Raw genomic sequence first — 21,029 nt, 5'->3', positions numbered from 1 at the left:
TCTCCTATCTGAAACAGCACCTTGCTGCAGTCTCTCACAGCATGCAAATAGGACTACCACAAATGTGTGGCATGGGCTTTCAGTGGAGAAAGAAGGCAGCAGGGGACAGAGGTTATTATGATCAGCCAATTCCTATCAGGTTTCTATTATTGTGGCTACTGAAGCATGAACAGTTAATGCAAAATTCAACTGCAGTGACTTTTACTGAGATTCCTTTAACAAAAAATCCTTGGTGGCTGCTTGAGAATCTAGGGGAGATACAGCTGTCATGGCTGCTTTAAACAGCAGTAAAGCACATACCTGTAATGATTGGGTTCCAGTTATTTAAGGAAAACATTGCCCATTTAATATTAAAACAACACATATTGCCACTTTCCAACTTGTATGCTTGATTGTACAAAATAAGCTTTCCTACTTTCCCTGAATATGATTCAGAACAAAATAAAGCCAAGGGTGATATTCAGCATCAACACGGATGCTGAATACATGAATGAGACATTACAAGGGAAATGTTGATCACAAAGGTTGGCATTAATGTGAGTATGCAAGAAACTTACAGAATATTGTCATGCCTGGACAGAGTGGATGTGGAGGAGATGTTTTGACTAGGAGAGACTAGGATCTGAGGGCACAGTCTTAGAGAGAAGGGACGATCCTTTAGGACTGAGATGAGGAGAAATTTTTTCAGCAGAGGGTGGCGAATCTGTGTAACTCATTGCCACAGAGGGCTGAGGAGGTCATCATTGAATGCATTGAAGGCAGAAATCGATAGATTTTTGATTGGCAAAGGGTTCAAGGGGTTATGGGGAGAAGATAGGAGTTAAGAAACAGACCAGCCATGATGGAATGGTGGAGGAGACCCAGTGGGCCGATTAGCCTAATTCTGCTTCTATATGTAATTGTTGTATGGGAGGAGGTGAAGAGGAGAAGATGGAGGATGAAGAGAAGAGAATCTTTTATAAGGGAATTCTAGTGCATGCAGCAAGATGGCTGAAGGTCATTTACTATAAACATTAACAGTTTCTCTCTGCGTAGATGCTGCCAGATCGACTGAACATTTCTACCATGCTTTAACTTTCATTTCTTGCTTTCTACTTTGTAACAGACATGTACATTGGTGTCAAGTGAGGTTTGGTGACTCAGCTCAGACACAACAAATGACCATTTCATAAAGACATTTGGCAATTGCTGCATCAGTGCAACTATTCAGCAGCAGCAGCATCCCCCTTCAGAAGGAATGGGGAGGAAATGAGAAAGAGGAAGAAATAAAAATTCTTACCAAGACCAAAGTTTTTCAAATTGTTCTGCTGAAATTGGCAAACAGAGCTGATACAAAAGGTCCCTCATATCTTTCTTTTCCACAATAAGGTTACCATCTGAGTCAATACGTTTAAAAGCCTTATAAAAAAAACAAAATACATTTTTTCGTCATTTCACAATTATTGTAAAGGGTTGATCCATTCAGTATTGATTATAAGGAATGGATATCTAATGTTTTAATTAGGTTATCCCCAATATATCCAAAATAGTCCAAACCAGTGCAGAGGATTGAGGAATTTCAATAAACACTGCCACCGGTCCTTGTGAAATAAACCAGGTGGAGAAACAAACATTCATACGCAGAGACACAGTGCTACACCTGTTGAGATCCTGGCCCCATCTGTGTGTGGCCATTTTAGCATCTGGACAATGAGGTCAATCACTCTTCCTTCTGCAGCGAGTGGCAGGGGTGGGAAACAGGCACAGTAGCACCCCTGGTGCCTAGTGCATTATTTTCCATCTCCCAGCAATGCAGCAGCAACTGGAAAGGGTTGAGTAGTGAGCAAGTGCGGCGAAGGCAGACAAGGCATGGTAGCACAAGGTGACCACCACCGGGAAGGAGCAGCTCCCTCTCATCTGTTCCAGCCTCCACCATCACCTCCCCCATCCCCTTTATTCCAGGCATGACTGTGCCTCCTCGTCACGGCCAGCTTATGTTAGGGGCCCCACCTGCATATGTGTAGGGGCTATTGTGGTATCATGGATAATTACTCCAGACAAAATTACATTCTCCCAAATTGGATTTCTGCAATCTTCTGCATTTTTTTTTAAATACCGTGCTGGAAGTTATTCCCACCCAAAAATGGACATGCCCTACATCAAATTAATGACAATTGTGAACTTAGGCTAATTTCTTCATTTGCTGTCTTTTTCACAGACTGCTATAGTTAAGATTTTTATGGGCAGATAGTTTCCAGAATCTTATATTATTTTAATTTACCAGTGTTCTTTGTACACTGATGTCACGAGTGAATGGTTCAGTATAGAACTTTAAAAGTAACGTTTATATATTTAAAATCGGATTATTCACAAGCGGAGGATGAGACATCCCTGTTAAAATGCTTTTTCGTTTTCTTCTGTTTTTGACCGAAACAATAAAATTGAACCAAATTAATGATCCTCCAAAATAACAATTATATCTTTTAAAATACAGCACAAATTCTTAAAATTACATTCGCTGTTCCTGCCCAATTTCAGTGGTAAATGGGAAATCTTAGTGATAAACAAATCAGTTTAAGCAGCAACCTGGGCAAAACAGAACTTCTTAAAATGAGCAAAATTTAGAAGCAAATGAGTTAAAGGTTATTGCAGCATCATTTTACACTTGTCTTATCACCTCACCTGAGACAGTTCATGCCATCCTGTTTTGGCTTTAGCAGCTAAGAAGTCATGGACCTGCTCACAGGCAAGCAACGAACAATCTTTGTCATATATTGAGCTGCAACTAAATGAAAGTCGTTTCATTAAAAACATGCTTCCATGTTTTCTCAATTACATTCAAAGCTGAGCAATATTTTCCTAACTACTTTTGAATAATTCAATAACATTACAGATGGATGAACAACCAAGACAGTTACTGCATTAAATCTTTGTAATTATATATTAAACAATAGGGGAAAAAAAGAAAAGAACTTTGGTGCCGCTGTTATTTCAGTTGGCAAATTCCCCACCCATTGTGAAATTAAGCATTATCAACCAGAAAGTGTCAGATTTAATATCTAATCGATGCTGAGTTGGTTGAGCAGATGGTGCTACAGTCATGATGCTCTAAGTGATTTGATTTCCCCCAATCAGGAAAAGGAGAATCTACAAATTCAAGGCTACCTGATTCTAATCATAGCCACTGATCCCTGCTGGGCTGAGTTTGTATGCATGTTGAGCAAAGACAGGTCAACCAAGGAGAAATGTTCCTCACACTACACAATCAAAGCTCTAGCTCACTTTGCCTCTAAAGAATAGTTGTTGGAGGCAGGTATTCTCTTAAGAATGGGAACAAAAATGAGATAAAATTTATTTTTTAAGGAGAGGGACAATATAGCATGAGGTTATAAATACATACAAGAAATCAGAAAGGCTATGACAGCAAACGTACGTTGTGCAGTGTCACTGCAGAAATCAACAAACAAATTATATGATATAGATGGTGCAACTAGAGTCATTCAAATAACAAAATGCAGATAATGAAATACAACTGCCGTAAAATGTAAATACAGGTGAATGTTAAAGATAGGCACTGAATTCCCATGGTCTGTTTTTCCAGCAGTAAGCTTAGAGACAGGAATGGTACATAACTAGATAGAGTGGTAACATATCTCAACCTCACCATCTTCCCGACTCCACCAGAATTAAGTTTTGGGTGGTAAGGCTCATTATCATCCCCTCGACCATGACCCCCCCCCCCCCCCCCCACCCCCATCAGCAAACTGTCATCTCCCAGACCATACAGAACCTTATCACCTCAGGAGATCTCCCACTCACAGCTTCCAACATCATAGTCCGGGAACCCCGCCCTGCCCGATTCTACTTCCTTCCCAAGATCCACAAGCCTGACCACCCTGGCCGACCCATTGTCTCAGCATGTCCTGCCCCACCGGACCCATCTCCACCTACCTTGACACTGTCCTATTCCCCCTAGTCCAGGAACTCCCCACATATATTCAAGACATCACCCACGCCCTCCACCTCCTCCAAGACTTCCTTTTCCCAGCTCACAACGTCTCATCTTCACCATGGATATCCAATCTCTCAACACTTCCATCCGCCATGACCAAGCCCTCCGTTTCTTCCTCTCCTGATGTCCCCAACAGTACCCTTCCACCGACACTCTCATTTGTTTGGCTGAACTGGTCCTCACCCTTTACAATTTCTCCTTCTAATTTTCCCACTTCCTCCAGACCAAAGGGGCAGCCATGGGAAGCCGTATGGGCCCCAGCTATGCCTGTCTCTTTGTTGGCTACGTAGAACAGTCTATCTTCCGTAGTTACACTGGCACCACTCCCCACCTCTTCCTCCGCTACATTGATGACTGCATTGGTGCCACCTCGTGCTCCCGCGAGGAGGTTGAGCAATTCATCAACTTCACCAACACATTCCACCCTGACCTTAAATTGACCTGGACTTTCTCTGACACCTCCCTCCCCTTTCTGTACCTCTCCATTTCCATTAATGATGACCGACTTGACACTGACATTTATTACAAACCCGACTCCCACAGCTCCCTGGATTACACCTCTTCCCACACTACCTCCTGCAAAAATGCCATCCAGTATTCCCAATTCTCCGCCTCGATCATATCTGCTCCCAGGAGGACCAGTTCCACTACAGAACACACCAGATGGTCTCCTTCTTTAGAGACCACAATTTGCCCTTCCCACGTGGTTAAAGATGCCCTCCAGCGCATCTTGTCTGCATCCCGCACCTCCGCCCTCAGATCCCACCCCTCCAACCGTATCAAGGACAGAACCCCCCTGGTGCTCACCTTCGACCCTACCAACCTTCACATAAACTACATTATCCGAAGACATTTCTGTCACCTCCAAACGGACCCCACCACCAGGGATATATTTCCCTCCCCACCCATTTCCGCTTTCCGTAAAGATTGTTCTCTCTGTGACTACCTGGTCAGGTCCACGACCCCAACAACCCACCCTCCCATCCTGGCACCTTCCCCTGCCACCACAGGAATTGCAAAACCTGCATCCACACCTCCTCCCACACCTCCATCCAACGCCCCAAAGGAGCCTTCCACATCCAAAGTTTTACCAGCACATCCACCAATATCATTTATTGTATCCGTTGCTCCCAATGTGGTCTCCTCTACAATGGGGAGACTGGATGCCTCCGAGCAGACCGCTTTCGGGAATATCTCCGGGACACCCGCACCAATCAACCCCACCGCCCTGTGGCCCAACATTTCAACTCCCCCTCCCACTCTGCTGAGGACATGCAGGTCCTGGGCCGCCTCCACCGCCGCTCCTTCACCACCCGCGCCTGGAGAAAGAATGCCTCATCTTCCTCCTCAGAACACTTCAACCCCATGGAATCGATGTGGATTTCACTAGTTTCCTCATTTCTCCTTCCCCCACCTCACGCCAGCTCCAGCCTTCAGCTCAACACCACCCTCATGACCTGTCCTACCTCCCTATCTTCCTTTCCACCTATCCACTCCACTCTCCTCTCTGACCTATCACCTTCATCCCCACCCACATTCACCCATCGTACTCTTTGCTACCTTCCCCCACCCTCCTCTCTGACCTATCACCTCCATCCCCATCCCCACTCACCTATTGTACTTTGTGCTACTTTAACCCCACTCCCACCCCCCTCTCATTTATCTCTCCACTCTGCAGGCACTCTGCCTCTATTCCTGATGAAGGGCTTTTGCCCGTACCATCAATTTTCCTGCTCCTCAGAGGCCGCCTGACCTGTTGTGCTTTTCCAGCATCACTCTAATCTAGACTCTGGTTTCCAGCATCTGCAGTCCTTGTCTTGAACCTCATTATCAACCTGACCATCCTGCCACTAAATGAACCCAATTATAGAGTCATAGAGATGTACAGCATGGAAACAGACCCTTCGATCCAACCTGTCCATGCCAACCAGATATCCCAACCCAATCTAGTCCCAACTGCCAGCACCTGACCATATCCCTCCAAACCCTTCCTATTCATATACCCATCCAAATACCTCTTAAATGTTGCAATTGTACTAGCCTCCACCACATCCTCTGGCAGCTTATTCAATACACATACCACCCTCTGCGTGAAAAAATTACCTCTTAGGTCTCTTTTATATCTTTCTCCTCTCACTCTAAACCTCCGCCCCCTAGTTCTGGACTTCCTGATTCCAGCGAAAAGGCTTTGTATATTTATCCTATCTATGCCCCTCATAATTTTGTAAACCTCTATAAGGTCACCCTTCCGACGTTCCAGGGGAAACAGCCCCAGCCTGTTCAGCCTCACCTAGCTCAGATCCTCCAACCCTGGCAACATCCTTGCAAATCTTTTCTGAACCCTTTCAAGTTTCACAACATCTTTCCGATAGGAAGGAGACCAGAATTGCATGTAATATTCCAACAGTGGCCTTACCAATGTCCGTACAGCCGCAACATGTCCTCCCAATCCTGTACTCAATACTCTGACCAATAAAGGAAAGCATACCAAACGCCGCCTTCACTATCCTATCTACCTGCGACTCCACTTTCAAGGAGCTATGAACCTGCACTCCAAGGTCTCTTTGTTCAGCAACACTCCCTAGGACCTTACCATTAAAGATGTATACGTTGTACTAAGATTTGCTTTCCCAAAATGCAGCACCTCGCATTTATCTGAATTAAACTCCATCTGCCACTTCTCGGCCCATTGGCCCATCTGGTCCAGATCCTGTTGTAATCTGAAGTAACCCTCTTAGCTGTCCACTACACCTCCAATTTTTGTCATCTGCAAACTTACTAACTGTACCTCTTATGCTCGCATCTAAATCATTTATGTAAATGACAAAAAGTAGAGGGCCCAGCACCGATCCTTGTGGCACTCCACTGGTCACAGGCCTCCATTCTGAAAAACAACCCTCCACCACCACCCTCTGTCTTCTACCTTTGCGCCAGTTCTGTATCCAAATGGCGAGTTCTGCCTATATTCCATGAGGTCTAACCTTGCTAATCAGTCTCCCTTGTCGAATGCCTTACTGAAGTCCATATAGATCACATCTACTGCTTTGCCCTCATCAATCTTCTTTGTTACTTCTACAAAAAACTCAAATCAAGTTTGAGAGACATGATTTCCCACGTACATAACCGTGTTGACTATCCCGAATCAGTCTTTGCCTTTCCAAATACATGTACATTCTGTCCCTCAGGATTCCCTCCAACAACTTGCCCACCACCGAGGTCAGGCTCACTGGTCTATAGTTCCCTGGCTTGTCTTTACCGCCCTTCTTAAACAGTGGCACCACGTTTGCCAACCTCCAGTGTTCCGGCACCTCACCTGTGACTATCGATGATACAAATATCTCAGCAAGACGCCCAGCAATCATTTTTCTAGCTTCCCACAGAGTTCTCGGGTACACCTGACCATGTACTAGGGATTTATCCATTTTTAACCGTTTCAAGACATCGAGCACTTCCTCCTCTGTAATCTGGACATTTGCAAGATGTCACCATCTATTTCCCTACAGTCTACATCTTCCATATCATTTTCCACAGTAAATACTGATGCAAAATATTCATTTAGTATCTTCCCCCATTTTCTGTGGCTCCACACAAAGGCTGCCTTGGTGATCTTTGAGGGGCTCTCTTCTCTCCCTAGCTACCCTTTTGTCCTTAATATATTTGTAAAGGGGGAATCTAAGATGGCGGCGATCTGAGAAGATCACACTGCAGAGCTTCGCATCGCAGCAGGAGCAGGACGGTCCTTTAACCCACCCAACCGAGGTCATCAGGATTTCTTGGGGCGTTGGAAAGATTGTGGAGCCACAAGAAACATTTAAAAGTTGACTTAACTGTATTTTCAGCTGTCCAGAAATGCCTAAAAAGGGAGGAGGAGCATCTGAGGCCGGGCCTGCAGCTCAGCCTGCAGCAGCCTCGGAGCCGATTACTCTCCAAGACCCGGTGAACCAGCTCTCGAAATCTCGTGAGATATTGGGGAAACAGATTGAAGAGAAGCTGGCTCCAGTCTCTCTCATGCTGCAGAAGCATGAGCAGCAGCTGGGAGACCTGGAGAAGAGGACGGATGAGGTGGAGCACAGGGTCACAGTGGTGGAAGTTGATTCAAGGAAGAGATCCAAGCCCTGAAGATGCAGGTTTGTAATTTGCATAACCAAGAGGATGATCTTAAAAACAGGGGCAGGAGAAAAAAGCATTCGGATCATCGGTCTGCCTGGGGGTAAGGAAGGTGAGCGGCCTGCGGAATTTGTTGAAGATTGGCTTCCAAAATTCCTTGACTTGGAGACTGGCATGAGAGGATTGAAGATAGAGAGGGCTCACCGGGTCGCAGCATGGAGGTCGGGTCTGGGTCAATGCCCTCGTCCTTTCCTGGTGCGGTCCATCATTCCCAGGATAAAGAGAGAGTCATGGAGGCTTCCAGACTCAGGGGAAGGATTCAAAGGCCCTAATTTACAAGGGGTCTAAGATCATGTTTTTTCAGGACTTTTCAGCGGCGGTGATCCAGAAACGAAAATCGTATGATGGTGTCAAGAGAAGATTGAAAGAGCTTGGGATTCAGTACTCCCTGAGATATCCAGCAATGCTTCGGATCACCTTAGATCGATCCATGCATCTCTTTGACACATTGAAGAAGGCAAGAGACTTTGTGGACAAACTAACCTAATTTAAACAATTGTAGTATGTATAAATATTGTTGCTTGGGTATGCGTTTATCATTCTGTAAAAGAAATGGAGGAAATCCAGTTGGAGCTTTGTTTTTTACCTCTATTGATAATAATTTGGTTCAAACTATGTCTGGCGGTGGTTAAGATGTACATTTTAAATTTCTAAATTAGAACATACCAAAGGATGGGTGGGGTATTTATTCCCCCCTTTTTTATGAAAGAATTTTTTTTATTCGTATTGATATTCTATGGGGCATTTATTCTTTTTATCTTGTGCTTGCGATGCAGCTCTAGCTGGGAGAAGTGGAGGTGGTTGAGATGGTTAGATGCCTATTTATGGGCAGTTTGGGACAGGTAGTTGCCTCCTCCGGGCAGGGGGTGAGTTTCCCTACTCAGCGCTGTTGGCACTTTATATGTTGGTTTGTTTTCTGGTTTTTGTTGTTTTTTATTTTTAATAATTTCGTATGTTTGTTAAATGTAGTGGTTTTAGTTTATGTAGACAATAGACAATAGGTGCAGGAGTAGGCCATTCTGCTTTTCGAGCCTGCACCACCATTCAATATGATCATGGCTGATCATCCTTAATCAGTATCCTGTTCCTGCCTTATCTCCATAACCCTTGACTCCACTATCCTTGAGAGCTTGATCCAACTCTTTCTAAATGAATCCAGAGACTGGGCCTCCACTGCCCTCTGGGGTAGAACATTCACACAGCCACCACTCTCTGGGTGAAGAAGTCTCTCCTCAACTCTGTCCTAAATGGCCTACCCCTTATTTTTAAGCTGTGTCCTCTGGTTCGGCACTCACCCATCAGAGGAAACATGTTTCCTGCCTCCAGAGTGTCCAATCCTTTAATAATCTTATATGTCTCGATCAGATCCCCTCTCAGTCTTCTAAACTCAAGGGTATACAAGCCCAGTCGCTCCAGTCTTTCAGTGTAAGGTAGTCCCGCCATTCCAGGAATTGACCTCGTGAACCTACGCTGCACTCCCTCAATAGCCAGAATGTCTTTCCTCAAATTTGGAGACCAGAACTGCACACAGTACTCCAGGTGTGGTCTCACCAGGGCCCTGTACAACTACAGAAGAACCTCTTTGCTTCTATACTCAATCCCTCTTGTTATGAAGGCCAGCATGCCATTAGCCTTCTTCACTACCTGCTGTACCTGCATGCTTACCTTCATTGACTGGTGTACAAGAACACCCAAATCTCTCTGCCCCTTTACCTAAATTGATTCCATTGAGGTAGTAATCTGCCTTCCTGTTCTTGCCACCAAAGTGGATAACCATACATTTATCCACATTAAACTGCATCTGCCATGCATCTGACCACTCACCTAACCTGTCCACGTCACCCTGTAATCTCGTAACATCCTCCTCACATTTCACCCTGCCACCCAGCTTAGTATCATCAGCAAATTTGCTAATGTTATTGCTAATACCATCTTCTATATTATTAACATATGTTATAAAACGTTGCGGTCCCAGTACGGATCCCTGCGGTACCCCACTGGTCACTGTCTGCCATTCCGAAATGGAGCTGTTTATCACTACTCTTTGTTTCCTGTCAGCCAACCAACTTTCAATCCAAGTTAGTACTTTGCCCTCAATACCATGCACTCTAATTTTGCTCACTAACCTCCTACGTGGGACTTTATCAAAAGCTTTCTGAAAGCCCTGGTACACTACATTCCCTCGTCCATCTTCAGAGTTACATCCTCAAAAAATTCAAGAAGATTAGTCAAGCATAAGTTCCCCTTCATAAATCCATGCTGACTCTGACCTATCCTGTAACTACTATCCAGATGTGTCATAATTTCATCCTTTATAATAGACTCCAACATCTTTCCCACCACTGAGGTCAGACTAACTGGTCTATAATTTCCTGCTTTCTCTCTCCCACCTTCCTTAAAAAGTGGTACAACATTAGCAGGAATTGATCCCGAATCTATCGAACTCTGGAAAATAATCACCAACGCATCCACGATTTCTCGAGCCACCTCCTTCAGTACCCTGGGATGAAGACCATCAGGCCCCAGGGACTTATCAACCTTCAGACCTAACAGTCTCTCCAACACCAATTCCTGGCAAATATAAATTCCCTTCAGTTCAGGTCCTTCAACTACCGTTACTTCAGGGAGATTGCTTGTGTCTTCCCCAGTGAACACAGATCTGAAGTACCAATTCAATTCTTCTGCCACTTCTTTGTTCCCTGTAATATATTCCCCTGTTTCTGTCTTCAAGGGCCCAGTTTTAGTCTTAACCATTTTTTTGCTTTTTACATACCTAAAAAAGCTTTTACTATCCTCCTTTATACCTTTGGCCAGTTTACCTTCATACCTCATTTTTTTCTCTGTGTATTTCCTTCTTAGGAATCCTCTGTTGTTCTTTAAAAGCTTCCCAGTCCTCCATTTTCCCACTTATCTTTGCTATGTTATACTTTTTCTCTTTTAACTTTATATGTTACTTAACTTCCCTCATCAGCCAAGGCCACCCATGCCTCCTCCTTGGATCTTTCTTCCTTTTTGGAATGAACTGATCCTGCATCTTCTGCATTATACACAGAAATATCTGCCATTGTTCCTCACTGTCATCCCTGCTAAGGTACTGCACCATTGAACGTTGGCCAGCTCCTCCCTCATAGCTCCATAGTTCCTTTTATTCAACAGAAATATTGTCACTTCCGATGTACCCTCTCCCTCTCAAATTGCAGATTGAAGCTTATTGTATTATGGTCACTACTTCCCAATGGCTTCTTCACTTCGAGGTTCCTGATCGATTCTGGTTTGTTGCACAATACCAGATGCAGAATTGTCTTCTCCCTGGTCGGCTCCAGCACCAGCTGTTCTAAGAATCCATCTCGGAGGCACTCCACAAAGTCTCTTTCTTGAGGTCCAATACCATCCTGATTCTCCCAGTCTATCTGCATGTTGAAATCCCTCATAACATAACAACTGGAGTAACATCTTTGCGACAGGCTAATTTCAGCAACTGATTCAACTTACATCCGACATCCAGACTACTGTTTGGGGGCCTGTAGATAACTCCCAAGAGGGTCTTTTTGCCCTTAGTATTTCCCAGCTCCATCCACACTGACTCTACATCCCCTGATTCTAGGTCCCCCCGCGCAAGGGACTGAATATCATCCCTTACCAACATGGCCACCCCACCCCCTCTGCCCATTAGTCTGACCTTACAATAGCATGTGTAGCCTTGAATATTTATTTCCCAGGCCCTACCCACTTGAAGCCACGTCTCAGTTAGAGGTGTGACATTAGAGGTGTGACATTCATCCCTAGAAAAAGGACAAGACGCTGATCAGGTCATAATGTGACCAGAGATATTTCAGATACTCAAAGAAGAGTATAAAAATAAACCAAGCAACTACAGATCGGTCAGTTTTTCCTTATGATGGAGAGGATTCTAGAAATGATAATTCCCAGACAAAATTAATATTTGCTTGGGAAAATGTACATTAATTAAGGAAAACCAGCACAGCTTTACTAAAGGCAAATTGTGTTTAATTAACTTTAAACAAGGAAATGTTGATGATAAGAGTAACGTTGTTGATGTGGTGTACATGGACTTCCAAAAGACAGTTGGTAAAATGCTGCTCAACAGGTTTATGGACAAACATAAAGCTCATGGCATCAAAGGGAGAAAATGCAGCAAAGTGAATATGAGGAGAGTCAGATCAGCCATTGAATGGAGCTCAATATTTAATATTCAGCTCAAGGAGCCGTATGGTCTACTCCCGTTTCTTATGATCTTATTAACAGCATGGATACAATGTTGGTTGAGTGACAAGAAACAAAGCTGCAGTCAACTGGTATTTTTCTGGGCTGATGAAAGTGTGACGATACTATCATTTTAAGAGGTGTAATTTTGTCATGGCTATTTTTTAAAATGAAGAAAGGTTGGGACATAGGTGATGAGCAGTCTGCTCCAAAGCCAAAGTTTGTGAGACTTTGGGGTTTCTTTCAAGTTGTAACAACAGAGGCAGCACAGGTGGGTGGGGTCAAGCTCCCATAGAACCAGAATTTTAGTTTGAGCTTTCAGCAGTAGCTGGGGTCTGCTGCTCAAATTGCATGTGAGACAATCTATTTCATTGCATTTGCCAAAGATGTCTTTTGCAGGATGTTATTATATTCGGACAGTTGCAATTTAGTAGCTAAATAATCTATTATTCTCTTAAGTTTTCCCACAGAGTTAAGTTATTCCAATTCTTCATTCTTTTGTTTGTATTTTAACTATAGTGTAAGAATAAAGTATGTTTTGCTTCAAGGCTGGTCGCCTGACCAAATGGAACACAATGCCTTACACTTGCCTTTAAAAATAAGAAAAAGCTAGGGTCTAGACTATCTTCTCAATAAGGGGCATGGTCTGGTCCATAACAGAAGGTTTCTAGTAGGGTTCCCCAGAGACTGGGACACCTTTTTCTAATGCATATCAATCATCTAGACACTTGGTGTACAGGGCATCATTTAAAAATTTGTGAATAATACAAAACTTGCAAGCATAAAGAAACCTGAGATAAGGATAATGTGGAACTTCAAAAGGACAACTTGATAAAACGGACAGACAAATATTGATGAAATGTAATGCTAAGTAGTATGAAGTGATTCATTTTGGTCAAAAGAATGCAGAAGAGGTGCAATCTAACAGAAAGAATACAGTTCCAAAAGAGAAGGCTGGATGGAGCAGATACCTGGGTGTATCTATGCATAATTCACTGAAGGTTTCAGGGCAGGGAGAGAGAGTGTGGTGAATAAACCATACAACATGCTAGCCCTTATTAATAGGGTCACTGAGTATAAAAGTGAGGAAATTATGTTAAACTTGTACAAGATTCTGCTTTGGCCTCAACTGGAATGTTGTGCCCAGTTCTGGAGCCACACTTTTAGAAATATATAAAAGGCATCACAGAGAGTGCAGAAAAGATTAATAAGAATGATTCCAGCAATGAGAAATTTCAGCTGTGTAGTTAGATTGGAGAAGTTGAGACTGGGTTAACAAGAAACCTGATAGAGGTATTCAAAATCATGGAAGGTCAGGTCTAAGTAGATATAAAATACGTTTCCATAGTTGAAAGAGCAAGAACAAGAGGGCACACTTTTCAGGGAATTGGCAAAATAAACAAGGGCAACTTAAGAATAATCTTTTTCATGTAGCACAAAGTTAGGATCTGGAATGAAATGCCTCAGGTAGGGTGTTAGAGGCAGGTTCAGTTGAGGCATTCAAGAGGGTAATGGATTGTTAACTGTAAAGGAAGAAATGGGCTATGGGGAGAAAATACGGGAGTGGCAGTAGCTAAATTGCTCATACAGAGAACTGGCACAGATAAGCCAAAAGGCCTTCTTCTGTGCTGTAATAATTCTGTGATATCTATATATGTGTGTGTGTGTGGGAAACAGATGTCTACAGTAGTGGCTTCCATGCATGCTTTTGTCTGAAGTTCAGATTTAAAGAGTTTGAGTGCACTTTATTTGGAAAGCATGTTTACCAAAACCAGCAGCAATCTTTCCACAATAGTGATTGCGATTTCTGAAATATGACTTGTTTTGGCAAATATTGCTAATAATTCTGCTTTGTTAGATGCATGTTAGGTGCATGAGTCCGGGGTAAATAGTGGGTAGGGGAATGGGTTTGGGTGGGTTTCTCTTTGGAGGGGCAGTGTGGACTTGTTGGGCCGAAGGGCCTGTTTCCACACTGTAGAGAATCTAATCTAATCTAATCACGATCCAACATTATTCCATTTAACATAAGATTTCAGACACTCAAACCTCTGATACCGAAATCAAATAATTTTCCTATCCTAGCAAAAGTAACATAATAACAAAACGTGTATTAATAAACTCAGCAGAATCATACCAGACAATATTACACATATTTAATTATGCCCAGTACAATGGCAGTTAGCAGGGGCAGAATATGCCGAAACTTCACAGAGAATGGTCTATGAATGCTCTTGACATAAATGACTCAGGGGAGAGACAAATTACTTTAATTAGAGTTGATATGTTAATAGCAAATATCTTACAAAAGTGACTTAATGCTATGTGGAGAGGTAACAACTGCAGGTAAATACCAACTCCCTCACCCTCAGGACTGCAGGCTAATGTTCCAAGTAGTTTAATGACCTGACCAGGACAGAAAGGACAGTATTGACTGCACTCCCCTTTTTACCTTGGACACCATGTGAACTTGTGCATTCTTTACTCACTAAGATTAACATCTACATAATAAAAGCTTCAAAATGCACTTTAAAAATAATTAACAAATACTTAAGATTATATTTTGTATGCACATCACTAAATTCCTTTCCATCATTTCACAAAAATAATCTCTCATTCCGACTGTGCTATGTAATATACATACTCCACTTTGACTGCCAGCCACCATCAAATCCATTGAGTCTTTTGCAGAACAAATGGGTACACTGTATCTTTAACAGGACAAATGAGGAAGCTGCAAACCTGAAAGTCTTCACTCCTCTCAGAAGCAGGTCATGAAACTCACAGAGACTTTGCTTTGACTGTGTGAGGTATTTGTTGGCAGCTGCTGTGTTGGCACTGGGTTAGTGACTACATACTTTACAGATTGTCTCTGTAGGTTTGGTGAGCTGACAAAGGGGGAATAAATGGAAAGGAGGCAGAACTATTTCAAAACATCCATAACAATAAGATCCCTACCCCAAAATTCATCAGCCAACTTGAAATGTCTCAAGATGCTTCACCGTGGCATAAGATGACCATAAGTTTATAGCCAACTTGGAAACTGAGCAGTGCTTTTGTGTGGCAGATTTGTGCAGATTAAAAGAGAATACACCTGCAGAACATACAAGCTACAGCATACTGACCCATCAACACAGCTTCAACCCACCTCACTAATAGCAACTGCAAGTGTCGACTGGTGGCATGGTAAAGAGAAGTGCAGTCTGACCAGGGCAGGAGACCATGTATCAGACCAGGCCAGGCTGGACCCAGATAACAATCCAGGGCAGTGCTGTGACCCTAGTGAAATGGGATGGATGTATATCATGCAAGAAGAAGGTCAATAATCTTTTGTCCACACAAAGGTAAGTGCCACCATTTTCTCTCTTATATTTCCCACTTATAGGGCCACCACTCTCTCAAACTGTGTCACTTCACACTTATCTTACCAAAGCTTGGGGACTAAAAGCTTTACAATTGCGACCATCATATTCACTCAATGACTCTCATCCACCTAATTCTCCCAGGCTGCTAATTCTTTCTGCCCTCTGTGCTTCCTATTCATTCACTGATGACATTTCACCAACTCTCCTGCTCATCTGTCACCGCGAACTGCTGGTTCATTATGCTAAATCGGTCCTTTCATCTCAAAGCAACAAATATTGCATTTGAAAAACAGCATTCCAACTGTCCTACCTGCAAAGGCCTGGCTAATTGCAGCTCAACTACAGGATTAACCATGGCCTAATTCCCAGTCTATAAGGAAATGGGGGCCCAGACTGACCATGGTCAGTTCCCTTGACCGGAATTAACCAAACCACTTGATTAATTATTGTGGCACCCCCTGACTGTCGCACCTTTAACCCATAAAAGACTGTTCCCCTTTTACTTTCACAGTGTTTGCTTGAAGCACTTTTTGAAATTCACTCATGGGATGTGGGCATCACTGGCTGGTCCAGCATTTGTTGCCAATCCCTAGTTGCCCTAAGGTTTAGATGAGCTGCCTTCTAGAACTACTGTACTTTTGTTGTAGGTACACACACAATACTATTGAGGAGGGAGTTCTAGCATTTTGGCCCAATAACACTGAAGGAATCCAATTTGGAGATCAAGATAGTGTGTGACTTGGAAGGGAACATGCAGCTGATGGTGCTTCCATAAACCAATTGTCCCTATCCTTCTAGATTGCAGTAGTGGTGGGTTTGGAAGGTGTTGTCGAAGGATCCTTGGTGAATTTCTGCAGTGCATCTTGTAAATGGCACACATTGCTGCTTTTATGCATCAGTGGTTAAAGTAGTGTCATTTTGTGAACGTGGTGTCATATTGCTGACTTGTGCCTCGTATATTTTCAGCAGGCTTTGTGGAGTCAGGTGAGTTCCTTGCTGCAGTATGCCTAGCCTCTGACTTGCTCTTGTGACAGTGCTATTTGTATGGGTAGCCCAGTGGTAACTCCCAAGGACAATGATAGTGCAACGATAATGATGCCATTGAATATTAAAAGGATATTGGCAGATTCTTTGGTTGAGATGGTTAATATTTGGCACTTGCGTGACATGAAGATGATTTGCCACTTGTTAGCACAAACCTGGATACTGTCCTGGTCTTAGTGCATTTGAACATGGGCTGCTTCAGTATCTGAGAAGTTGTGAATGGTGCTGCATATTGTGCAGTATCAGCAAATATCCTGACTTCTGACAGAGATTGAAGCAGCTGAAGATGGTTGGGCTTAGGACACTACTCTGCAGAATTCTTGCAGAGATGTCCTGAAGCTGAATAACCGGCCTTCAACTACTACACCATCTTCCTTTGTGCGAGGTATGATATTGAGTGTATTTATTGCAGATGTGACATTGACATAGCAGGATGCAGCAGAGTGACATGTTGACAGTCTTGACTGCTTACTGCTACCCACTGTGACAGCTGCCTTGTTCTCCCTTTGTGTTAAAAAGTAATGCAAGCCAAAGAGGCTGGCAATCTGTAATTGAGCACTGAAGATCCTTTGCCCTAAAAAAAGAGTGAGGTCAGCAGTGTCCAAGTAAGTGCAAAGTGAGGGAGTGCTAAGAAAGCAAACTATAAGATGCATCCTGTGTAAATATAAGATGTATAAAGTGACCTAACAGAAGCACGGAAGTCGTAGGTGCCACTGTTGAAAGGCTGAAGTATTGTGAGATTTGGTTCAAGAGCAGGAATTATAATGTGTCAAGGCTGGTGGCTTGCTGAATGATAATATTTATAGAACATGCAGGAACATTGTGCTGGAGACACAATAGGATGAAGACAGAGATAAACAAAATCAGTAAAATCTCCCACCCCTGCCAGATACTTGGACTAATTTACATACCCAGAATTTATACAATCTAGTTTCTCAGGAGCAGAAGATTGGAGGTGTAATACAAATAAGGGGAGTTGAGCTAGTAGGAGAGTGTGCAAAGGTCATAAAGTAGGCAATGCTCAATTGTAACAATTAAGAATCAATATTTAAGGTTTGAGTGAAATAAGTCACAAACTTTTTTCTCAACATCACAATTCTGATTTTCCCATTTTCGATGTATTCTCCCAACATTCAAAGCATCGCTTACACCCACACCAGAGAAGCGAAATTTCTATCCTTTTGTACAATTCCTGTATTTATCCTAGTGTGAGTCTGACATTGTCTCAAGTATTAGCAAATTAGCAATTTAGTGTAATTTTATTATTAATTTGTTAATACCTTTTCCTACTAAAGGTCAAGTTGCCATACCAAATGATAAGGCTCATCTCTCATTACAGAGAGATGGCGACTGATGGTAATTTAACCTAAAAGTCACCATGCCTCAGGCAAGAGGAGAGTCCTTCATAGTAACCCTAGCCAGTGCAGGAATTGAACCCACACTATAGACATCACTCTGCATCAGAAACCAGCCCTCCAGCCAACTGAGCTAAATGACCTCTTAATTGAATGATGCTTCATATTTTCAAACAAAAGCAGACTCTTCCTTTCTGCAAAGTTGCAGATCATTCACTTCAGCTTCTTGCTCAGCATCCTCCCTCCCCTTCCTTTCCAAGTACACCTCTATACCGTCCCTATCCATCTCACCTCTGTCGAATTTTATTAAAATACTTTGCTCAACCATTCAGTACTCAGTTGTGGAAAAAGCTCCAGCTAGAAGCATCAATATATTTTTCCACAACAGACACTGACTGACCCATTATGTTACCTTTCCAGTGTTCTTTGTTTCCGTCTCAGATTATAATTTTGGTCGCTTTTTGCCCTTTGTTTGTGCTCATGAAAATAGTTTATTTCAAGACAACTACAAAGGAATAAACACAAACAGCAAAATAAGTTTCAAAATGAAAGCCGAGTACTAACTTGTAAACAGATGTATTCCAGCGGGGGCTCTGTTTGGACTCGATCATATTTAACACCTTAAAGAAATCAAGATAGGATAGTTTTGCCTCAGGTATCAGTCCCACCATCCCTAAAAAGCGATGATACTCTGTTGTTGAAAGCAAGCAGTTGTCAAACAGAGTACGAAAGTCGTACATTGTAATTAGTCCATCATGATTACGGTCCAATCGATCAAATACAGAATGCAAATCCTTTCAAAGAGAATTCAATAGGTCATTAATAGACTTATCCAGTACTGCCAACATTATTTTAAAGTATCTTTAACAAAGAAAATTAAAACAAATTGTAATATCCACTGAAAACACTTAAATATAACTAAGCAGCCTTACCAAAATTGTACTTTTCAGTTTATCCGTGATGTAATTAAAACAGTCATCTGCAATCATGCGTTTCATTTTGGAATCACCTGTATCACTGTAGCACTGCTTTACTGATCTGTAATCTGTAAACCATGTGACAAAATATTTGACATTTGATTTAATAACAGTTTATCCTATTTCTCCTTTTTTTAGCTCCTGTTTCCCCTTTCTTTTTCTCATGCCCAAATCTTTATTTATTTATTCACAGGTGCTTTGTATCACTGGCTAGGTCAGTTCTTATTGCTCCTTCCTAGTTATGCTGGATAAGGTGTTCATATGTTGCCATCTTGAACTACTACAGTCTTTGAGAGATACAGGTACTGAGTGCTCTTGGGGAGAGATTGCCAGGATTTTGACACAGTAACAGAGAAGGAACAGCAACACAATTCTTTATCAGAATGTCATGTGGCAGAGAGGGAAACCTGCAGTCAGGGTTGTTAGCCTTGTCCTTCTAGCTCGAAGAGGTCATGGATTTGGAAAGTGCTAACAGAGGTACCTTGCTGAGTTACTGTGATACTATGGAAGACATTATGCATTGCCACTACTGTATATTGGTGCTAAATATTCAAATTAGGGATAAAATGTTAGTCAAGTGAGCTGCTTTGTCCTCTATAGTGTCGCGTTTTTTGAGTGTTGTTGGTGCTGCACTCATCTAGGCAAGTGGAGAGTATTCAATTACACACTTGACTTAGGCCTTATTTGACAATGAACAGGCATTGGGAAGACAGATGTGAGTTACTGGCTGCAGAACTCCTAGCCTCTGACCTGCTCTTGTAGCCAGTATGCTTATAGTAGTCCAATCAGTTTCTGAGCAATAGTAACCCCCAGGATGTCGATAGTGGCGGGGTTCCACCAGAAATGAAACTAGTGACTTGTTCTTTGGCAGATCCCAGCTTTGAGCAGTTATGAATAATTGAACAAGACAGATGTTGCAGTAGGCCTCATTCTCAGGCACTGATATTCCCCATTTTCCTGTGGGAAGTAATGGTCCACAGATAGGATCTACCTGCAATAGCAACTGCAGAGATACAGAAATAGTAGGAAGGAAAAAGTAGTAGTATGAATCATGAATTTGTTGTAGCAGGTTGGACCTGCACGTTTAAGAATCCTGCAGTTTCAGAACATAACTTCAACTCATTTTTACACTTGACTGCAGAATTTTTAGGTTAAAGCTAATAAATAGTCAGTTAGCAGTGAAGAACTTGTACCAGATACTCGGTGATGTGCAGGTATGTGCTGATTGATCAAGGCATTTCCCTTTGAAATGAACCAAGGAATGATTGGATGACTTATCAAATTCTCCAGGCCAATAACTTGACCAGAGTCCACTTAACAACAAATCAGCACTGTCCTCTCACAGTATAAACTGTCACAACACCTCGGCGTAGTGCACTGAAAATTAAGCAGCACTATTGCCAGAGTCATGACAAATGTGACGGATGACTCAATGCAACTATTAAAGTCCCAGGCAGGCGCTAAATTTCTTTAGTAACAACAAAAAAAAACACAACATTAAAAACAACAGTGAAAAGAAAGGATTTTGAATTTATATACCTTGAATTTTACCCCTATTAAAACTTCCATACACAGACACATAAAAAAAGAAACAAAACAATTATTTTGAACCTAAGTTAAAAACAAATTCAAGAAACACAGTTCTGTACCATCAATCCATAATCATAAAACCAGATAGGTTGTTCTCACAATCCTCAACTCTTCAATGATGTCTCAACATTATTTGCACACCTAGAGTTCACTGGTTGGATCTGGGGTCTTTCTTGGTTCTTTAGTTTTAGAATTATTTCCTTCAGCACTTTCAAATGCATTTTTTTCCTGTGCTTTCAAAAGGAGATTGGAGAAAGCAACTTTACAGAAAAGAGGAATAGAGAAACAATGATTTAGTTAGCTTCCGGAGATCTCTCTG

At 42.4% G+C, this 21,029-nt stretch overlaps 1 protein-coding gene across 1 annotated transcript in view; it reads right to left on the bottom strand.

The window, feature by feature from the left end:
* Positions 1–21,029, bottom strand: part of efcab6 (EF-hand calcium binding domain 6) — a 102,910-nt gene that overhangs the window by 24,792 nt on the left and 57,089 nt on the right. Inside the window, exons 19-23 of the mRNA XM_060839546.1 lie at positions 19,076–19,188; positions 18,708–18,937; positions 18,556–18,648; positions 2,662–2,764; positions 1,280–1,398 (exon numbers count right to left, since the gene is read on the bottom strand). Of these exons, the coding sequence (XP_060695529.1) occupies positions 1,280–1,398; positions 2,662–2,764; positions 18,556–18,648; positions 18,708–18,937; positions 19,076–19,188 (658 nt within the window). The remainder of the gene's footprint in view (positions 1–1,279; positions 1,399–2,661; positions 2,765–18,555; positions 18,649–18,707; positions 18,938–19,075; positions 19,189–21,029) is intronic.

This window comes from Hemiscyllium ocellatum, chromosome 19, assembly GCF_020745735.1.
Source record: "Hemiscyllium ocellatum isolate sHemOce1 chromosome 19, sHemOce1.pat.X.cur, whole genome shotgun sequence".
Classification (NCBI taxonomy): Eukaryota; Metazoa; Chordata; class Chondrichthyes; order Orectolobiformes; family Hemiscylliidae; genus Hemiscyllium; species Hemiscyllium ocellatum.
The sequence above is the reverse complement of the archived record's forward strand: the minus strand, read 5'-3'. Positions and strand labels throughout refer to the sequence as shown.